Below are 17,981 nucleotides of genomic sequence, written 5' to 3'. Positions count from 1 at the left end.
ACACCAAAAGTGACATTGATGTATACACTCAACTTGCAAAATGTGGCGGCGATGGCAACATCTGCATTTCATTGTTCCGGCTTTGTACTCATGACGACTGAATTTTCTTTGAGGATTGTCTCATGCTGTGTTGATTCCGACTGTCTTCATGTTGTCTGTGGAGTCCTGTACCTCTGAATGGTGTTCCAACACCAGGACCAGAATATGTGGAGGGTTAACGGAGGCATCTTGTGTGTCCTGCTGTGGGTGTAATCTGGCTGCTAATGATGGCTGCATCATGCTTATCCAGTTAACAGCCTTTTTTTATCATTTACTGCTTCAGGGCGTAAAGGAATATGTAAAAGGGAAAAGAAAAGGATATTAAATGAAAGAAGAAAGGTTGGTCGATCTGATTAAGTCCAAGAGCACAATTAACAGCAGTGCTTGGAGGTTTTGAAGTTGTGTAGGGTATTAAATTTATTAAATGAAAGAAAAAAAGTCGGTCGATCGAATAAAGTTCAATTAACAGCTGTGCTTGGAGGTTTTGAACTTGTGTAGGGTATTGAATTAGTTAATGGTGTTAAGAGATATTCAATGAAAGAAAAAGATTGGCTCATCTAATAAGGTTCAAGTGTCCACGCTTGGGGTTTTTTTAAAGTTGTGTGCGTTGCCGTGCGCTGCAGGCCAGATGCTTCTCAATTGGTTCTGCACGACGTTTCCCGAGGACCACTACCTGCGTTTCCTGCTGACCAAACAGGACCTGAAGCTGCTGGCGGCTCAGTTCTGCACTCACCTGCTGGCCGCTGGAGTCCTGTGCCAAATCGAGGACGAGAATGCACCGCTGGAGTCTCTCTTTCGTGTATGCCTGCTGCTGTATTTAGTGCTTTGTCCATGCTTTTGACTAGACAGGGATGAACTGTAAAACACAGCCAAATCTTGATAGTTAGAATTCAGAGGGGACGGAAAAAATTTGTTTTTGTTGTACGCAGAGTTTGAATGAAGGCTTTAGTGTAGGTGATGCTGATGCAATCGCAGTGTCAATCAAAGATTAGATTAGCGGGTGTTTATTGTAGTATATTCACCTGATGGCCTGATCTTTAAAAATAAATTTACCTATAACGAAAAGTACTGGAAAGTATACATGTATGCTTGTGTTCTGCTGAACAGAAGAGGTTTGCTGTTGGCATTCCTAAAAGATACGATAGATAACGCACTGTGTTCGTGTTAGCCTATTGATTAGCCTCTCAGGGACTCAAAAAAGGAAACATCATTATGCACATGCCACCTGTTAACTAATTGTACTTACACTGTGTCATGTGTGTGACATTGCTTCCTTTTGTTCATTGTTTTCGTTTCACACTTAGCACGGTCACGGTGTTGCAATTACTGCTGTTTTCTTGCACTATGGAGCATAGTGCTTACATTTATCTAGATCTGTTATCTTTATTTAGCCATTTTCCCCATCGTGAAACAGTTTCTATTAGGGCCCAATTCCAGATGTCTTTCAGTTTTGTGTAAAAGAATGTTTAGTGTTCAGGAATGGCAAATTTCTTTGGAACAAAAAGTTGGGAAGCTGATCCGCGCCCTTAATTACTTCCTCCCCATCCAGCCTGACCTGATGTACTACTGGACGCATTCGGAAGTACCAGCATGCCCTGCAAGCAACGTTCTGCCTGGCAAGCTGACCACGGAATACTGGCCGCCGCCCCCGGACTCTGACGGAGACAACAGGCCTGGTCTCCGCTATACAGAGGCAGGTGAGGCTGTCAGGTGGAGGGGACAGGCCATCGGTGGTACTGTGCTTATGTCCAGTGCCAACATTTAGCACTTGTCGTGACAGTGTTCTGGGCCTGTATCCAAGCTTGTGTCGTTGCCGAAAGTGTCGCTATGTCATTTCATTGGTGGGAACACCACAACCAGAAAGGGTGGTGACATCTGGTTCCGGTGTTTCCACCAGAAGACAGTAGCCCCGTGGTTTTGCTTAGGCATGCAAAAAAAGTCAGGGAAAAATAAATCTGCTTAAAGGGATACTGAACAAAAAAATTGTCGCCAAGATTTTAGCTCAGATGGTAGCTATCGCATTGAGAGGGACCAAAACAACACGCTTTATGAACAGAAATGAGCAGAAAGTAAGTATTTCAATGAATATTTCTCAAATCGCCCTCCCTAGCCCCCCATCGCGAGCGGTCGCACCCGCTCATTTTTTTCTTTCCTCTGTGGCACTCGTGAAGTGCACGGACGAACGTGTTTTTTTTTATAAATGCGCCCTAAAACTGCTGCTATTGTTCCTATGGGACAGCGGGCTCAGCGCACAATTTTAAACCATGCTGCGCACAACTCATTCTTCCCTCCCAACTCGCAAACAATTGTCCGCAATAAGCGCCCTTCGTGCGTGTCCCCCTCGACCTCCCTCGTCTGCAGCATTCCACACTCCGCAGTATTGTGCACGGCACGACGCGGGGGAACTGACACTGCGTATAGCCGGTCAACCAACTTCAGGTGTGGGGGCGGTAACGGGGGGCCATGGGGTCACGACGTGCTGAGGGTAAATGTGACATCACATTAGCTGGCTCACAGTCAGGAGCGCGCTGCCTCTGACCCGACGGCCGCTCAAAAGACGTCAAAAATACAGCCATCCACTCAAAACCCAAATTATGTGTCTGTGCTCGTGTAATCGTGTCTTAAGAATGCAGTTGTGGTGCTTTCTCAATATTCTTTTATATTTGTTCAGTATACTTTTAAGTTATATGCCAGTAAAGATATATCAGTGTACTATGCAAAGTGTTCGTTTCCCTAATCCGCCTGAAACTGTATTTTGTTATCCGGCACAGGGGTTCCAAAGCAGAGATTTCCATGGACAGTTAATTCTGCAACGCTGGCCTTAGTTATATATATTGGCTTGATACCTCAAGCAAAGCAGTCTTGAACTATGCACATTTTCTGCTGTCCTTTCTCTGCAGTGACTTTTTCTTTGAAACCTGGAAAATCTAGCAAGTTCCCCATTTTAAAGAAATTAAGTAAACTTAACCATTCTTAAAAAATAAAGTACAAGTTAGTAATCTTGCTTTAGGAACATAGAATTCTGAAGAGAAAAGACTGCGGTAAGATGTCAAGTACTTGACATGAAGCTGGGTAATAATAATTCCAGGCGGGTCTTTTAGAATGTTTACAGATTTATATTCTAAAAATTGCAAGAAGTAACTCAGTGCATTCTATGCAGTATGACGAACGTTATGCCCTAGAGCCTGATAAGATATCTAAAATAACCTTTTTTTTCTTTTGGTTCGAAGGTGCAGCATTGTATTGTGAAATCGAAGGCAGTCAACATCGAAGACGATCGGCGATCTAGGTTGAAATATCTAATGCCACAAATACACACCTGAAAGGGCGTCGAGTTGCTTTTCTGGCATTGCACATTCATAAAATGGTATCGCCGCACATTTTTAGTGTAGCCAGAGTCATGTACTAATTTTTTCTACATTATCATATTGCAAACGGCATCTGTATTTAATGTGTAAAGAAATAGAAGCAGTTTCATTTTATAAATGCTCAATGTGGGAGAGCCAGCTCAGCGAGCCTTAATTTAGATGTGAATTTTGGTGTTTGATATTTTGGGTCACATTGCTGATTAAAAAAATTTTGAAAAGGACTAGCCTTTGATGTTCACAACCTTAAGATTTTTTAGTTATAATAATGCTCCTTGAAATTGGAGCCCAGCAGTTGATAACTCAATATTAGTTAATTGTATGATCTTTAAGCTCCATGAGGTGCATAATGTCTATCTCTCTACAACCCACCTGTAGAGACTGCACCGAGACATACCCAGTTTTAAAATACAAGAAACGATCGCCTGATTTATTCATGCTTGTGTGTTGCCTGATGGTATTCTAATTGTTTTGCTTGATGGTGTTTATTTTTCTGCAGAGGCACAGCAGATGATCATGAGCCTCAAGAAAGCCCATCGCATGGAGCTGGAGAAACTGCAGGTGCATGTCACCTATTTTGGTGTCACTTATCTTAGTGTTTCGGGATTGTAATTCCACTGTAAAGGGTGTTTGGATGATTATTAAGGTATGATAAGCATGCAATTAAACCACAGTATAAGAACTGCTTCAACAAAATTTTCGCTTGACCGTGACACTTCCTATTCCCTGTCAGCCCGCCGTAGAATCAAATGAAACAAATCTCTCACCACAACGGGCCATTTCTGGGGTGTGTTCCTGCTTTCGCGTGAATCGAAGTTTTATTGGTGCCCACGATGACCAGATCGCGATGTAATTGCTCGTTGAGTACGGAAATCACATCGTGGTGCTCATGGCAAAAAGGCTAAAGCAGCTGACCGACACCTTCGTAAGTAAATGTTGTTCTTAGACTGTGTAGTACTCCAATCTCGGTGTTTCTTGGCTGATTTTGTCCTGGCGAAATTTTTTACGCGCCCTGTCAGTTTTGTTGTAGCGAGGTTCAGCAGTAGTTGTGGATTATAGCCAGCAGTTGTGTACATACTTTATTTTATTTTATTTGCAAATACCTTACAGGCCTCAAGAGAGACATTGTGAAAGGGGGGCAACTGTTGGAAAAAAACTGATGGAATGCCAGATGTCATTTCATTTGCAATGTGTGAAATAAGCTTGAAACATTTTGAGTAAGTCATAAGGAAAACAAACATTTTTTCTGTGTAAAAAATGAATTGGTTCCGTTACTCGAACAGTCAATTGCAACAGATGGCAAATATAATTGAAAGGAGGGGGATTGGTGTGGTTAGTAGGTTTGGTTGGACAATAGGTGGCCTTAGTTGATGCACATGGGCAATAAAAGATAAGCAAAATTAATAAAACATTCCATTAATGCCCCTCTTGGTGTCCTTGAAACAATGAATCATTCCTACGTGGGCAATGCAAAAGTAGAAGTGATGAATAAAAATAAAACAAAAAACACTCGAAAAGTGCTTCATTATTGTAATCTCTGGCCGTATATCGCCTGTCTTTAAGAATGCCACTGCATCTCGTTAACAGCAGGTTGACTGGAGCGGCCAAGGTTTAGTTAGGTTTGAGGAACGGGGCTAGTGGACTGACGAGCTTTTTCTTGTCGTCACAGTGTCGGAATGAGGCTCACTGGGTGTCTTTTTTCTCCCGTTGCAGAAAGAACACGAGCTAGCCTTCTTCTCGCTGCGCGGTGAGCAAGCTGCGAAACTGACCGACTACGAAGGCCAGGTTGTTCGCCTGGAGCAGCAGGTGTGTATTTGTTACTAATATATTTGTGCTATGCTTGATCTATTTCTCTTAAGGTTTCCCATGGGTCTGGTGGGTGCGTTCCAATAGACTAGGACCAGATTGGTCTGGCTCAGCATTGATTCTCGTATGCAGCCCATGGGCTAGGCATGTTTGAAAGTTGAAAGTTTGGACGTTGTGGATTATTTTTTTCAACTAATCTAATTTGAAATTGGTTTCGGACTACTTGTCGCCTACACTAGGTGAGGGCCATGTTATACCCAGTCAAGACAGGTGCGGTAAATTCTTGTTGTTTCAGCCAAAATTTACTTAAAATTTTGAAAGGAAAAGGGAGGAGTGTTGGGTTTAGGAGAAATATAAAATGGTGATGGTGCTCAGAGCCGTGTGTGCAGATTAACGTAATGACTCAGAGATTCTGTGCGTTGTTTTTCCGACCATGATACCAACCATAGGTCAAACATGGTTGGAAATTCACGGTTGGGAATTGTGTTTGCTGGTTGTTTGGAATTTAGTTCAGGCACCTATGATTTAGCAGATAACCTGACTACTTTTAAGCACAGAATGGCTAGAGGCGATGTTTTCTATGTTCTGCACAGCGAATTTGTCAGACTGAAAGCACTCTCTGACGACAAAAAAAAAAAGAGAATCTTCATGCATATCTGATATCACTCAAATATAAATGTGGTTGCATTTCTAGTTTTCCAAATTCAGAGTCACTTGATGTTGGCAGCGGAAAAGACTATTATCACTTTGTTGGAGTGAGTGATTGTGCAGCCTAGCCTCGCAGATCCCTGCACAAAAAACTTGACCGAGATGATGTTGCAGTCTGGTAGTGAAAATGTCCTCTGCCGGCGGTACCTGCGTTTGGTTTCCTGGCCTTTTCTAGCCTCCTCAAAACCTCCATTTTGAGAGAAAGCAGCCTTTTTGTTGTTTAGAATGCGATAACCTGCCGATACAGGCCAGTTTCAGTTTCTCCCGGATGCCCCTTTAAGCCGGAGTGCAGTGGATGAAAAACATTTGAGGCGATCGGTTGGATTAATGCGGTGGGTACGCAACAGTGTTTTTCTTCACTTGCCAGTCTATTCCAGTTCTCATTTGGTTCTTATTTAATTTTTTCTTCCTTGGTTGATTCTCTTTATACATACCTTCGACAACTTTCAGATTGAGGCTTCCCCCGGATAATGGCATGAAATAGTTTTTGCCTTCGCAGCGCTCCCAACACCGTTGCGTTCATAAAAGGAAACTATTGTCATTTTCTGTTATCCAGATTGACAAGTACCAAACTTTGGCTGGCATCGAGGAACTGGCCCGAAAGGCTCGTGACCTGGATGCACCTCAGGCAGTCGCGGTGCCCCGACGGGCCCCCGTGTTGCAAGCTGTACCACAGCGGTCTTGTGAAGTCCAGACCACCCTCGTGTCCCTGCGATCGTGCGAGGCACAGACTGCCGCAATGGCAACCTGCGAAAAAGGGGTGCAGGCGCAGTGGAGGTTTGCCGTGTGCATGGTTCAGACGGACGAGGTGGAGCGCTCAACGCGAGAGTCTCAGGCACAGGTCGACACCTGTCACCGGGAGTGCCAGACAGACGAAGTGCCCGGTAGCAGAGAACCTGTAAGTACTATATACTATTCCAAATGCCTTCTCTGCCTTCCTGAAATTCATGCTTTGTTGAAAACTCATTGCAGCGAGAACATGTTTGGAGAAGGGAAATTCGTCACTACTGCCACGCAAATCAATGCTGGCCAGCCAGTGAAGCCTTGAGTTTTTTTTTTTTTATTTTTCACCACAAAAATTCTGGTAAATTGTGCACAATTTTTGTTAGTTTTTGTGGTAGAGAAAGGGGTAAAAAAAAAACAGAAAAATTAGTTCGATCCAATGACAAAAATTGGTATGCTGCGAGTTAGCCACATTTGCTCCATTTTGTGCAGCTGCTCCGAGTTGCCTGAAGCAACAAATCGAAGGCACAGACGGAAGATAACTTTTCTTTTTCTAAATATTGCTTTCCTATATTTTTCCAGCATCTGTTAAAAGAAAAAATGCTGGATAAGGAATATTTGAATGCTGGCTGGGAGTCTCGCAGCCATTGTTGCCCTATATTCTGCAGGCATTATGTTCACAGTGAGGAAGCGCTCCCTACTAAGAACATGTTGGCATCATACCCTGTATGCAAGCTTGATGGGTTGCCCGATTTTAGTTTTTGCGCTGTCAATGCTGCTGATGGGTTTGTTCGTTATATGAACTGTAATGACTTACCGTATAAACGGTGTAAAGGCTGCACTTTTTTATTCCAGATTCAAGGTCCAGTTTTCGGGGCGCGGCCCATACTCGCGGCATATGAAAAAAAATGATTTTCTTTCAAGTAAACAAAAACCAATCAGTGTATGTGCGACGTTTATTTATAAACATGCAAACATATAAAGATACTGCAACATAACATAATTATTTAGTAGCATCTCAAGCAGCTTATTCCACAGCCTGCAGCTATTACTTATTTTTAGTACCATATTTTAGCAGACAAGAAATGTCAAGGTTTGACTCACAATTGTACATATTTTCAAGATTGTGTATTATTCATGTGGAGCTGCAGTGTGGAATTGGCAACACGTTTTCTATAAGTCTGTTCACCGTGTACCCTTGGTTGCTCTGGCTTTCTAAACTGCTTCAGTGTACTCTGATACAGCGTCAAATAGGCAATGCAAAAGTGCAGTTACATTTTTGTCTTCTGGCATAGTGTGGCACGCCTGCAGACAGTAGTCTTGCAACTGCGCGGTTATAGCAGCATCATTTATTTGCCTCAAGCAGAATGTGGTGCTGCTGAAACCCCTGCCTAGACAGCATGAACCATCAACCCAAGATTGGTTCGGTGTTGGCAATGCCTGGCTCAACATAGGACCAATCCTTTGCCGACACAATACCAATATTGGTTCAGTGGTTTGCGCCATCTGGGTTGGTACCTTCTATCTTGTGGTGCTTTGAATTAGAATTGCCTGCCTGCCAAATTTTTTCAGAGCCCAACTTCAGTCACTGTGACCAGCCCTGCTGCTGTGCAGCCTCCGCCCCCGCCTCCTCCCCCTCCGCCACCACCACCGTCATCCTTTCCTTGCGCTCCACCTCCTCCTCCTCCATCCTTTCTGGGTGCGGCTGCACCCCCGCCTCCTCCCCCTCCACCTCCTCCTCCGCCATCCTTTCTGGGTGGGGCCGCACCCCCGCCGCCTCCTCCTCCACCCCCTCCTCCCATGGGCATGGCACCCCCACCACCACCACCACCTCCACCGCCTTTCCCAGCCATGTCCTCCATGCCCCCTCCTCCACCCCCACCACCGTTGATGGCGCCTGTCCATGGCATGCCAGCTCCACCACCTCCTCCCCCACCAGGAATGGGGCCCGCACCGCTGCCAGCGCCCCCTGTGGGCGGCTGGCACAGCGCATATGCCATAGGTAAGAGCCCCTTTTGTTTTCGAGCTAGCTCAGTTGCACTGTATGGCTTCACAAGTATGTATACGGTTGTGAGAAAATATTTGATGCCCTAACATTCACTAGTTGAAATTTGTTCTCTGGGACTGGGTTTACCTGCAGGTGGTGTTGGGTGTTACTTTGATGCTATGCAAGAAAAATAAGAAAAGCGGCTGTCGTAATGCGCTCTTAAAAATGGAACATTTTGTTGAGGTCGGAAGCCCCTTCTCCTTACATTGGTGGATGTGTTAGCATTCCAGATATTCTGCACATGTTTGGAACGTTGTATATTTTTATTCTGCTCTTTTATGTGGCGATGTGTGTGAGCGTTAAGATTTTACAACGGCCTTTCACCCTTGACGAACTGCATTTCGTGTTATGACAATTGGACCTTTGCACTAAATGGCTGGAAAAACAAAGTTCAGGGGCTTTTGTTGTAATAAATACAGTGTCTTTCGTGTTTGCCCTCCGTGGCAGCCAATTTAGAAAAAGGTGGATGTTTCAGAGAGGTCCTCTACTGGGGTCACTTGAAAAAGTATTCAAGCGTTTTGATTAATATTGATTGTCTGCCGTATAAGTTATGCGCAATTAACTTGCAAATTATGAGGAAAGCTTTAGCTTTGCTCGTAGGCTAGCTTTTTGTACGCCGTAGTTAGGTAATGTTTTTGGTGTAAAAGCTAGGGAGGGGTGTGCGAATATCGAAATCCTTGATTATGAATATGAAAGAAGGAAACACCTTCAGATATTGAATCGAATAACAAATCAGTGAAAAAAGTATGATGAATTGAAAGAATAGAAATAACTTTGTTCGTCTTGTTTATTTTAAACATGCATTTGCTAAACTAGAATTGCACAGAAGGGAAAATTCATTTTTTGCACTGAATTCTGTAAACTGGTTTTCTGCACAGAAAAGACTTGCATGACACCCTGGGGGAGCTGTTATGTTGCTGCTGAGCATATTAAACTCTCGTTAATGTAGCCTTCAAGGAACCGGAACAAAATATCTATCATATGGTCCTGAAAAAAAAAAACTTCTGAAAAACAATTGCATTATACTAATTTTATCTGATGAGCACCTGCACGATGGTTACCAGCAGCCGAGATGAAAACAAAGTGAGAACGACACTTTCACCCGGTCCACGTGGTCAGGCATTTAAGTGAAGCATGCAGTGTACGGAAACTGCGGTGAATTCGAACGTTTTCATCATATTCAGTAATTTTTGAATATTCGAAAATTCTGAATATCAGTTATTTTTCGAATATGAATATGAATCGAATAACGAGCATGATAGATTCATATTCCAAATTTCGAACATTTGCCCACCTGTAGTGAAGCTAGTGAAAGGACTACTTCACCCGGTCAAACCCGATCGTGAATCTTGTGTGATGCCTGACCATTGGGGTGACCTTGGCGACATTTAGCCCAGCAACAGTCTGTGCCGATAGCAGTCTTGCATATCATGGTATACCCCCTGCCCACCTATGGTCACCATAGGGAACATGAGCTTTGACCTGTGGTTTGACCTTTTGCATGGATTTACCACTTAAACCACGATTGTTTTTTGTAGCCTTTCTCGTCGTCAAAATTTATGAAAAGCATTTTTTTGTGAAAAGTTCATCCCGGGCACATAGTGCGAGATTGAGTAGTGCAGTGTTATAATTACATGCTTATAATTAGATTGCATATATTAGTGGCGCTTCACCAACTTTTAACTCTGGGTGCATGTTTTACCATAAATGTGTGGTACGCAGAGCTCCAGGGGTTTTATTAAAAAGCATGTTTCATTTTTGTGCCAACCTTTTCCACATTAAAGTGCCCTCTTATTGCAGTTCTTACTTTCTGTGCCGGAACGAAGAGCTAGTGTATTACTAATCTTATGTTTTTTTTTGTACAGAATACTAGCAGGCTTTTTAGCCATGTTTATTCAGCTGGAAATCTGTAATACGGTTCATGCGTCATTCATTTCTAAATATTTTTTCTCCCCCTCTTTTCTATGCTGCACATTGCACGCCATCTTCAGAAGGTGGCATTGTAGTATGTGAGTTGGCAAGTAGGTTGCTACCACCCAGTGGAATTGACCATTTTGCAAAGATATGGCTGCTCTGGAATGCTGGATTTCAGTAAAAGAAGCGAAAAAAATACGTCACCTTACATGGAGAAAAGGGAACTGGCAGTAATTAGTTAGCAAAACCCTCAGAGTTGTTGCTTCTACAGTGTAGTTAGCACTTGACTATCGGAAAGAAAATACAACTATGCAGTTCCATGCTACTAAACATCCGGAATGACATTTTGGACAGCCGACAACAGCTTGCTTTTGACTCTCGTCCGACTAGTTTGCATTCCACGGTGCAGGTGGCAGTGAAGGGGGAATTTCGGTTAGAATTTGAAGCCTTCCAGAGCGGCAAACGTGCGGAATTTTGCCGGTGGTCAATTCTGGTTTTCCTTTTCTTCGTTTATCGCTGCATCGCTCAATGCCTTGCCTGCTGCGCAATGCACCGAAGCCACACTGTGGTTCTGTGAGCATAAGCTATGCGTTTTTTCTCCCCAATACAGCCTCAGCGAGTTTCTAGAATTTCGGCTGTGCGAGTGTTTTTTTTTTTTCAAGCTTTACGTTTCAAGGAGAACCGCCTAATTTGTACTGGTTGTTTATGCATTTTATCGTTAAAGCATGTAGGTTTTAGTCTAGCATTTTAGCTCGACTGCATGCTTACCTGTTGTTGTATATCATTTGCACTTTGACAGTGAAGGTCTTAAGCTCATGTCTTTGAGCTGCGATAAAATCTTAAAAAAAAAATAATAAGATTCAGTATGCAAAAGACCAAGGTAATGTTTAACAACCTCAGGAAGGAACAGCTGTTTACAATAGGTAGCAAAGCACTGGAAGCGGTAGGTGAATGTCTACTTGGGACCGGTAGTAACCGCAATATTTAACAACCTCAGGAAGGAACAGCTGTTTACAATAGGTAGCAAAGCACTGGAAGCGGTAGGTGAATGTCTACTTGGGACCGGTAGTAACCGCAAATCTGGACCATGATAGGGAAATAACTACAGTAGGAGAATAAGATTGGGATGGGACGCATTTGGCAAGTTCTTGCAGATTATGCCTAGCAGTTTATCTGTATCGCTCGAGACGAAAGTATACAACATTTGCATCCTACCTGTACTCATCTATGGGGCTGAAACGTGGAGGCTAACGAAAAGGGTTCTACTTAGGTTGAGGACAACAGAGAAGGCTATGGAACGAAAAAGCGTTCCATAGCAGATGGGTCAGGTGTAACGTAAGAGTGGGTCTGAGAAATAACTCGAGGTAATGACATTCTAGGGGAAACCCAGAAGAAGAAATGGGCATGGCCAGGGCATGTAGTGCATAGAGTGGACAGCCGATGGTCGCCTAGGGTAACAAATTGGATTCCGATGGAAGGAAAGCGTAGCAGAGGGCGGCAGGTGGTCAGACGAGGTTAAGAAGTTTGCAGGAGTCATGTGGATGTAGCTAGCACAGGACCGAGTTAACTGGAGGATTATGAGAGAGGCCATAGTCAGGCTGATGATGATGATGATGATGAAAACCTTTCCAGGCTATAAACTTCCTCAGAGAGCCATAGAACTCCCTTTTGATATCTTCATGGCAACCTTACGTGCTCATGACTACTATTTTCAGTTGGCTTTATTACTCTGTTCCAGAGAGGTAGTGTCTGGCCGTGTGTAGTTGATTTTATATGCATTGGCAATTGGCACCCTGCTTGTAACTTCTTGCAAGGCTTGGGTAAAGCAATGAAATCATTGCTTAAAATATTTTAACAACAGCATGAAAGCGAAAGCTGCCATCTGCAACGTGGCGTTGCATGCCTTGGTTGGCTGCTGCATCTTAATGGTGCTTTGTTCTGCTGGCCGAGCACAGTGTGCTTCCGAAAAAAGCATGTTGCATAGCATGTCTCCTTTTTCACACACAGCCCGCAAGCAACCCGTGAACCCCAAGGCACTAATGAAGCCCCTATACTGGACGAGAATTCAGGTGCCCGCACAGCAGCCAGAGAAAGCTCCCGAGAAGGAAAAAGAGTGCGTATGACAGTGTTGATGGAACCTTTTGATTTTATTGTGAAGCTTGCAATTTGAGGCAGGAAACTTGTGAGAAATGTTACACGGACCCATAGGCTTCAATGAAAAAAAAAAAAAACTGCACTCTTGCTGGCATAAGACTGGTGACAGGCCGGCATCATGCCAGTCACATGCCGGCCTCATGCTAGTCGCATGCCGGCCTCATGCCAGCATAAGACCAGTAACATGCTGGCATGAGACCGATCGCACACCTGTCAGCCGCTGGTGCTAGTTATTTTTCCTGCCCCTAGATGGCGCATATGCAAACGTGCTGCCGATGTAAACACAATTTTGCGATAGGTGATTCAAAGGATTAAAAAATCGAGTCTTTTGATGTTTTTTGCTGCTTCTTTACGCATTTTTTGCCCTTTGAATGGGGAAAAAAATTGATTCGTTGTAATAGATCAAGTGTCAGGCTTTGAACTTTTTTTTTTGTTGTTGTACAGACAGAGTTCCTATAGAAATAAAGCACAGACCAACCAAACTTCGATTTCACTTCGTCGACTATAAGTCCTTAACAAAATATTTGGTGCTCTACAGTGTTGTAAGTGAACATTGAACTTCTGTCCTGACTAATGCATAGATAAGGGTTTATGGTTCTGTCGAGTGTGACCATTTTTTGCTTCCACTTTTCCCAGCCACAAAACATTGTGGGAGTGTCTGGAGGAGACTCCTCCTACAGACTGGGATGAGTTTGCTAACCTGTTCTCAAGACAGATCCAGGAGAAGAAGCCAGCTGCCAAAACGAAAACCAACCAGAAGAAAGGGAAAGAGGTACACCGTTATTTGCTGCAGTCACTGTAAATGTTCTTTTTCTTTTGAAATCTGAAGACCCTATCGCTGGTGCGCATCTTCTTATTGAAACGTCTACTTTTGTCGCTACATTTGAAAACATAGCCTGCGAGCTGGCTTGCTGAGCGAAGCATTCTGTGCCTCTCACAGGTGGCGAAGCTCCTTGACCAGAAGCGGTCACAAAATGTAGGCATTCTCATATCGAGCCTTCGTCTTGAAATCTCAGACGTCGAAAATGGTGAGTTGGGTCTTTTTATGCCGACAGATGGCGCATTAAAATTTTTTCATAGTGCTTTTGTCCGTAAACTGTTACAAATTGGATCAATGACTGCAGCAGTAGTACATTATACAGTCGAACCCAGATATATCGAACTCGAGGGGGATTGCGAAATAGTTCAATATACAGAAATGGGCTTGAGACGCCGCTTGCGATTGTGAAAAATGATACCATATTTGTCGTCTAATCAACCCACTCTCATATGGCCTCTATTTTCCATACCTGGGCATCAGCTCTGAAACAGCTGTTCAAGCAAAATCAAGGCTACCAGCGCCCCTTGCAGGCGAAGTGTGCGGATTTTAGGAGAGGGTGCTAAGATGCTCCAATGGGTGAGCTGCGGGTCCAGGCGCACTTCAAGCTCTTCCTGCCGCGCGCCTACTTTGTGCGACCACCGCGAGGCACCGCTCACAGCCTTGACAAAAAGTGCGATGAACTCTCCCTCCATTTTTACCCCCGTGAATTTGAAAAAAAAAGTGTTCAGGCAGGTTAACATGCAAACGATTGAGTGAACTCGGCGGCAAGCGGCAGCGACAGAGCAAAAGATTTCCAACTTGTTGGAACTGCGTCGCTCTAGCCGCTGCGACAGCTCAAAACAGGTTTTTGCGTCACTGCAGCAAAAATCACAAGCCTTTTCGCTTGCATGTGAAACAGCCAGTCGGTGGCGCGTCCCTCCGTTTCTGGCGCGGCAACCGCAGCTCATTTATTGGCAGCGCACCAAGATGCTGCACAGTGATAACGTTAGCTTTTGCGGTGGTGGGGAGAGAACTTGGCAGACTGCTCGTGATGGCTTGATAGTACAAGCCTGGTTTGATTTATCACGCCGCACTTGGGGTGGTCGTAGTCCACTGCCACAAAATCATTGGAGAGCGTGATAGCTGTGAATGCCGTTTGAAGCGAACAATGCTGAAAGCCAGTGTCATGATCGCAGTTGACCGCGTGCTTTATTTGATTCGTAGGTGCAATGATAGACGACTCTCGCAAAAAGAAAAGAAAAAAAAAATCTGCCACTTCATAACTTCCGCAGTCATCATTGCTTACACTACGCCGCACATTCAGCGAGACAACAAGAATGGACGGATCTCGCAGAAAAAAAGAAAGAAAAAAAGAACGAAAACAACCCACATCTGCCGCTTCTTAATGTCCACAACCGCCGTAGCTTACGCATGTTCAGCACGGCGGCATGAGACACGCATCGCAGCCATCTGCCATGCACTGGAGGAAACGCCCGACGTTCTGTCTGCCACGGGCTGAGCTGGCTTGTTGGTGCATGTGTAGTGTGTGTTGCTGTGAACGAAGACCGAGGAAGAGAGAGGAAGGAGAGGGAAAGCTCGGCAGAAGAATGGGCACACCCTTGTGCTTTGCTCTATTGCGTTTTCCCCCTCTCCTAAATAGCACAGCTGCATTGGCTGTATCTGCTTCGTACCGGCCGTTGCCAAACCGGTTCCCTCTCCTTCCGTCACGCACATAACTTGCAAACGATCCCCACAGATGCGTGCGCCTTTGGGGAAAGGGTCTGGCGCTGCTCTAGACCGGCCGTCGCCGAACTGTTCCCTCTCATTTAACTCATTCGAGGGTGATGCGATTATCTTTTGGGAAGGCATGCCTTCCAGTGCATGGTGCGGAGTTCGATATATTGAACTACTAGTGAAATTGAGTTTGATATAAGACGCAGCTTTCCTGCACTTTTACATGAGATTTTCAAGGGGATATTTCGTGAGTTCGATACAACGAAAATTCCAATTATCCAGGTTCGACTGCATTTTATTGGTAAGGAGCTCTTTCAGCTATTATACCTGACGAGAGGTGTGCAGCAAGAACATCTTATTTGGCAAAAAAAGGACAAACATTTTCAGCAAACGCGATTACAGTTCACTTTAACTTCAAGCTTTGGCAGCCCTCTTCAAGCCCTTTCAGACTTCCTTTATGGCTGTCAAACAGCTGACACCAAACAAAGCAACACAGACCCACGATGCCTGCGGATCCTGTCGAGCTTTGCCAAATGGCCGAATGCTGCTAATTCCAAGTGCATATGACGGCACACAGATATGGTTATCAGGGTCGCATTTGTCCAGCTTTTGGCTTTCTGCGCCGCCGTCTGTCGTAGTGTCAAAAAGCAGCAACACAAGAAGCCAAAGATCATGCCGCAAACGCCACATTGCTTTGAGACTCCGACGGTTCCGGCTTGACAACTGAGTGAGCAAGTGCGCTGGCAGGCTCGTCTACGCGGTCTTCCTCACAAAAAAAAAGTGCTTAGATTCGTATGCATATAAATTTGTTCAAAGGAAAGGAAAGGCGCAGTTTCTATCACACTTGTTCTGCTGACACCTGAACCGCGCTATATGGGAAGGGAGGAAGGTAGGATCTAAAGTGGAAAGAGAGAATGGAACTGTAGCGTTAATTTCGACCTCCTGTGGATCTTTAACGTGTGCTGAGATCACACAGCACATGGGCGTGTCTCCGTTTCGCCTCCATCAGAGCGCAGCCGCCGATAGTCTGGATTGAACCCGGTTACCCTGCACATTAGTAGGAATGCAAACTTTCTTTTTCCAAAATTTTGCTTGGCGTGGCAAAAATACAGTATTTCGGCAGTCCAAGTGATTCCGAAATTTCTGAACCTTGTATTATAGCTTATGTACTTTCGAAAAAGAAAAAGAAAAATTCTCCAAGGTACATTTGTAGTCCGTAAATGTTTTCCTATATGATAGAAGGGACACAGTATACCCCCAAAGTTGCAGCAGCTGTAAAACAGTCCTGTTGATTGCACTGAGTTTTGCTGTCTTGTTTATGATATGTTTGCTTAGAATCATGTTACAAGACATCAGTTCTTCTGTTTATTTTGAACACAAAAAATATCTCCAGCAATCAGAATTCCAGTGTTATTTTGTTTAGATGGAAGCATCTCTCGGGTCAGGAATTGTTCTTTTTCCAGCTTTTCAATGGAAAAAGGAAAAAATAAAGATGATGATGTAACATTCTGCCTGAATCATTTAGAATGCTTTTCAGGTTTTCTTTTCTATTAAATCTGATTAGTTTAATTGCTATTGTTTTAGCAGTGCCAGGTAAAGCAATTTGATTTCTGTCATCTTTTGAATGGGTGGCTATGAGGTAAAGCCTCATGATGTAAATGAGCTGTTCTCGTTCACTGGCCTCTGTTAATTAAACAGTTGTTCCTGCTTCTCTGTTTCTTGCAGCTATCTACAACTTTGACACATCGGTTGTAAGCCTGGAAACTCTACAAGTTCTGTACGAAATTGTAAGCTTTTTCTCACCATTTCCTGACATTTTGTATGCCAAAGCTGTGCGTAGACAAGTGCAGTAGACACGCGCTCATCTCTTGTGTTTGCGGTGACTATGTTCCTACAAACAGGTGATCTTCTGGGTTGTAGAAGACAGCAGTTTATGTAATTATGCATAGTCGTCTGACCCATTCCTTTTTCATGTACACACTGGCTGCTATCTTTCATTTTGAACTTGTGAGATGTTACTTGCCCATTCTACAGCTTGTTTTTTTTTTTTCCTTCAGTTTGTCATCCTGTTCATGCTGGGACCCACATTTTGCTTTTGTTGTTGGGAGCTCTTGCATGTTTGTGTTCATTCATGTTAATGTTCATGTTCGCCTATTTTCGGCTTGTGTTTGCGTTATGCTTCGCACAGTCACGCTTGTTTATGCCTTCACACTTCTTGTTCACTCGTGCCTTCCATGTGCTTGTGACATTCATATTTGCCATTCATTCCCTTCGCCCTTCACGTTTGCGTTTCGTATTTGCTTATTTCTCATAAATTCACCCATGTTTACGTTTCTGTTCAGTCATGTCACATTCGTGCACATTATATTCATCCCCTGCTTTTCATCGCTTTCACGCAGCGCCCCACGAGTGAGGAGCTCAATTTGATCCAAGACCATCTGGCCCTGAAGCCCGACATTCCCTTGGACAAGCCAGAGCGCTTTCTGCTCGATCTGTCTCGCATCCCCGAGTATGCCGACCGTGTGGGTTGCATTATGTTCCAGTCGACGTACACGGAATCCATCAGTAGTGTGGAACACAAGCTCAACAACCTCAAAATGACATGCGAGGTGAGGAGGAACCGGGTCCTTGAACCGGGTCTTATGTTCCAGGTGATCGTCATCGAGGTGAGGAGGAACCGGGTCCTTGAAGT

At 44.2% G+C, this 17,981-nt stretch overlaps 1 protein-coding gene across 1 annotated transcript in view; it reads left to right on the top strand.

The window, feature by feature from the left end:
• LOC146176416 (uncharacterized) overlaps window positions 1-17,981 on the top strand; it is a 37,739-nt gene that overhangs the window by 5,472 nt on the left and 14,286 nt on the right. Inside the window, exons 3-13 of the mRNA XM_084582747.1 lie at window positions 663-838; window positions 1,589-1,736; window positions 3,904-3,965; window positions 5,118-5,210; window positions 6,475-6,816; window positions 8,214-8,643; window positions 12,610-12,715; window positions 13,393-13,528; window positions 13,697-13,784; window positions 17,015-17,076; window positions 17,689-17,898. Coding sequence (XP_084438873.1) covers window positions 663-838; window positions 1,589-1,736; window positions 3,904-3,965; window positions 5,118-5,210; window positions 6,475-6,816; window positions 8,214-8,643; window positions 12,610-12,715; window positions 13,393-13,528; window positions 13,697-13,784; window positions 17,015-17,076; window positions 17,689-17,898 — 1,853 coding nt within the window. The remainder of the gene's footprint in view (window positions 1-662; window positions 839-1,588; window positions 1,737-3,903; window positions 3,966-5,117; window positions 5,211-6,474; window positions 6,817-8,213; window positions 8,644-12,609; window positions 12,716-13,392; window positions 13,529-13,696; window positions 13,785-17,014; window positions 17,077-17,688; window positions 17,899-17,981) is intronic.

This window comes from Amblyomma maculatum, chromosome 10 (assembly GCF_055883805.1).
Source record: "Amblyomma maculatum isolate TAMU_Amacu chromosome 10, ASM5588380v1, whole genome shotgun sequence".
Taxonomy (NCBI): domain Eukaryota; kingdom Metazoa; phylum Arthropoda; class Arachnida; order Ixodida; family Ixodidae; genus Amblyomma; species Amblyomma maculatum.
The sequence above is the reverse complement of the archived record's forward strand: the minus strand, read 5'-3'. Positions and strand labels throughout refer to the sequence as shown.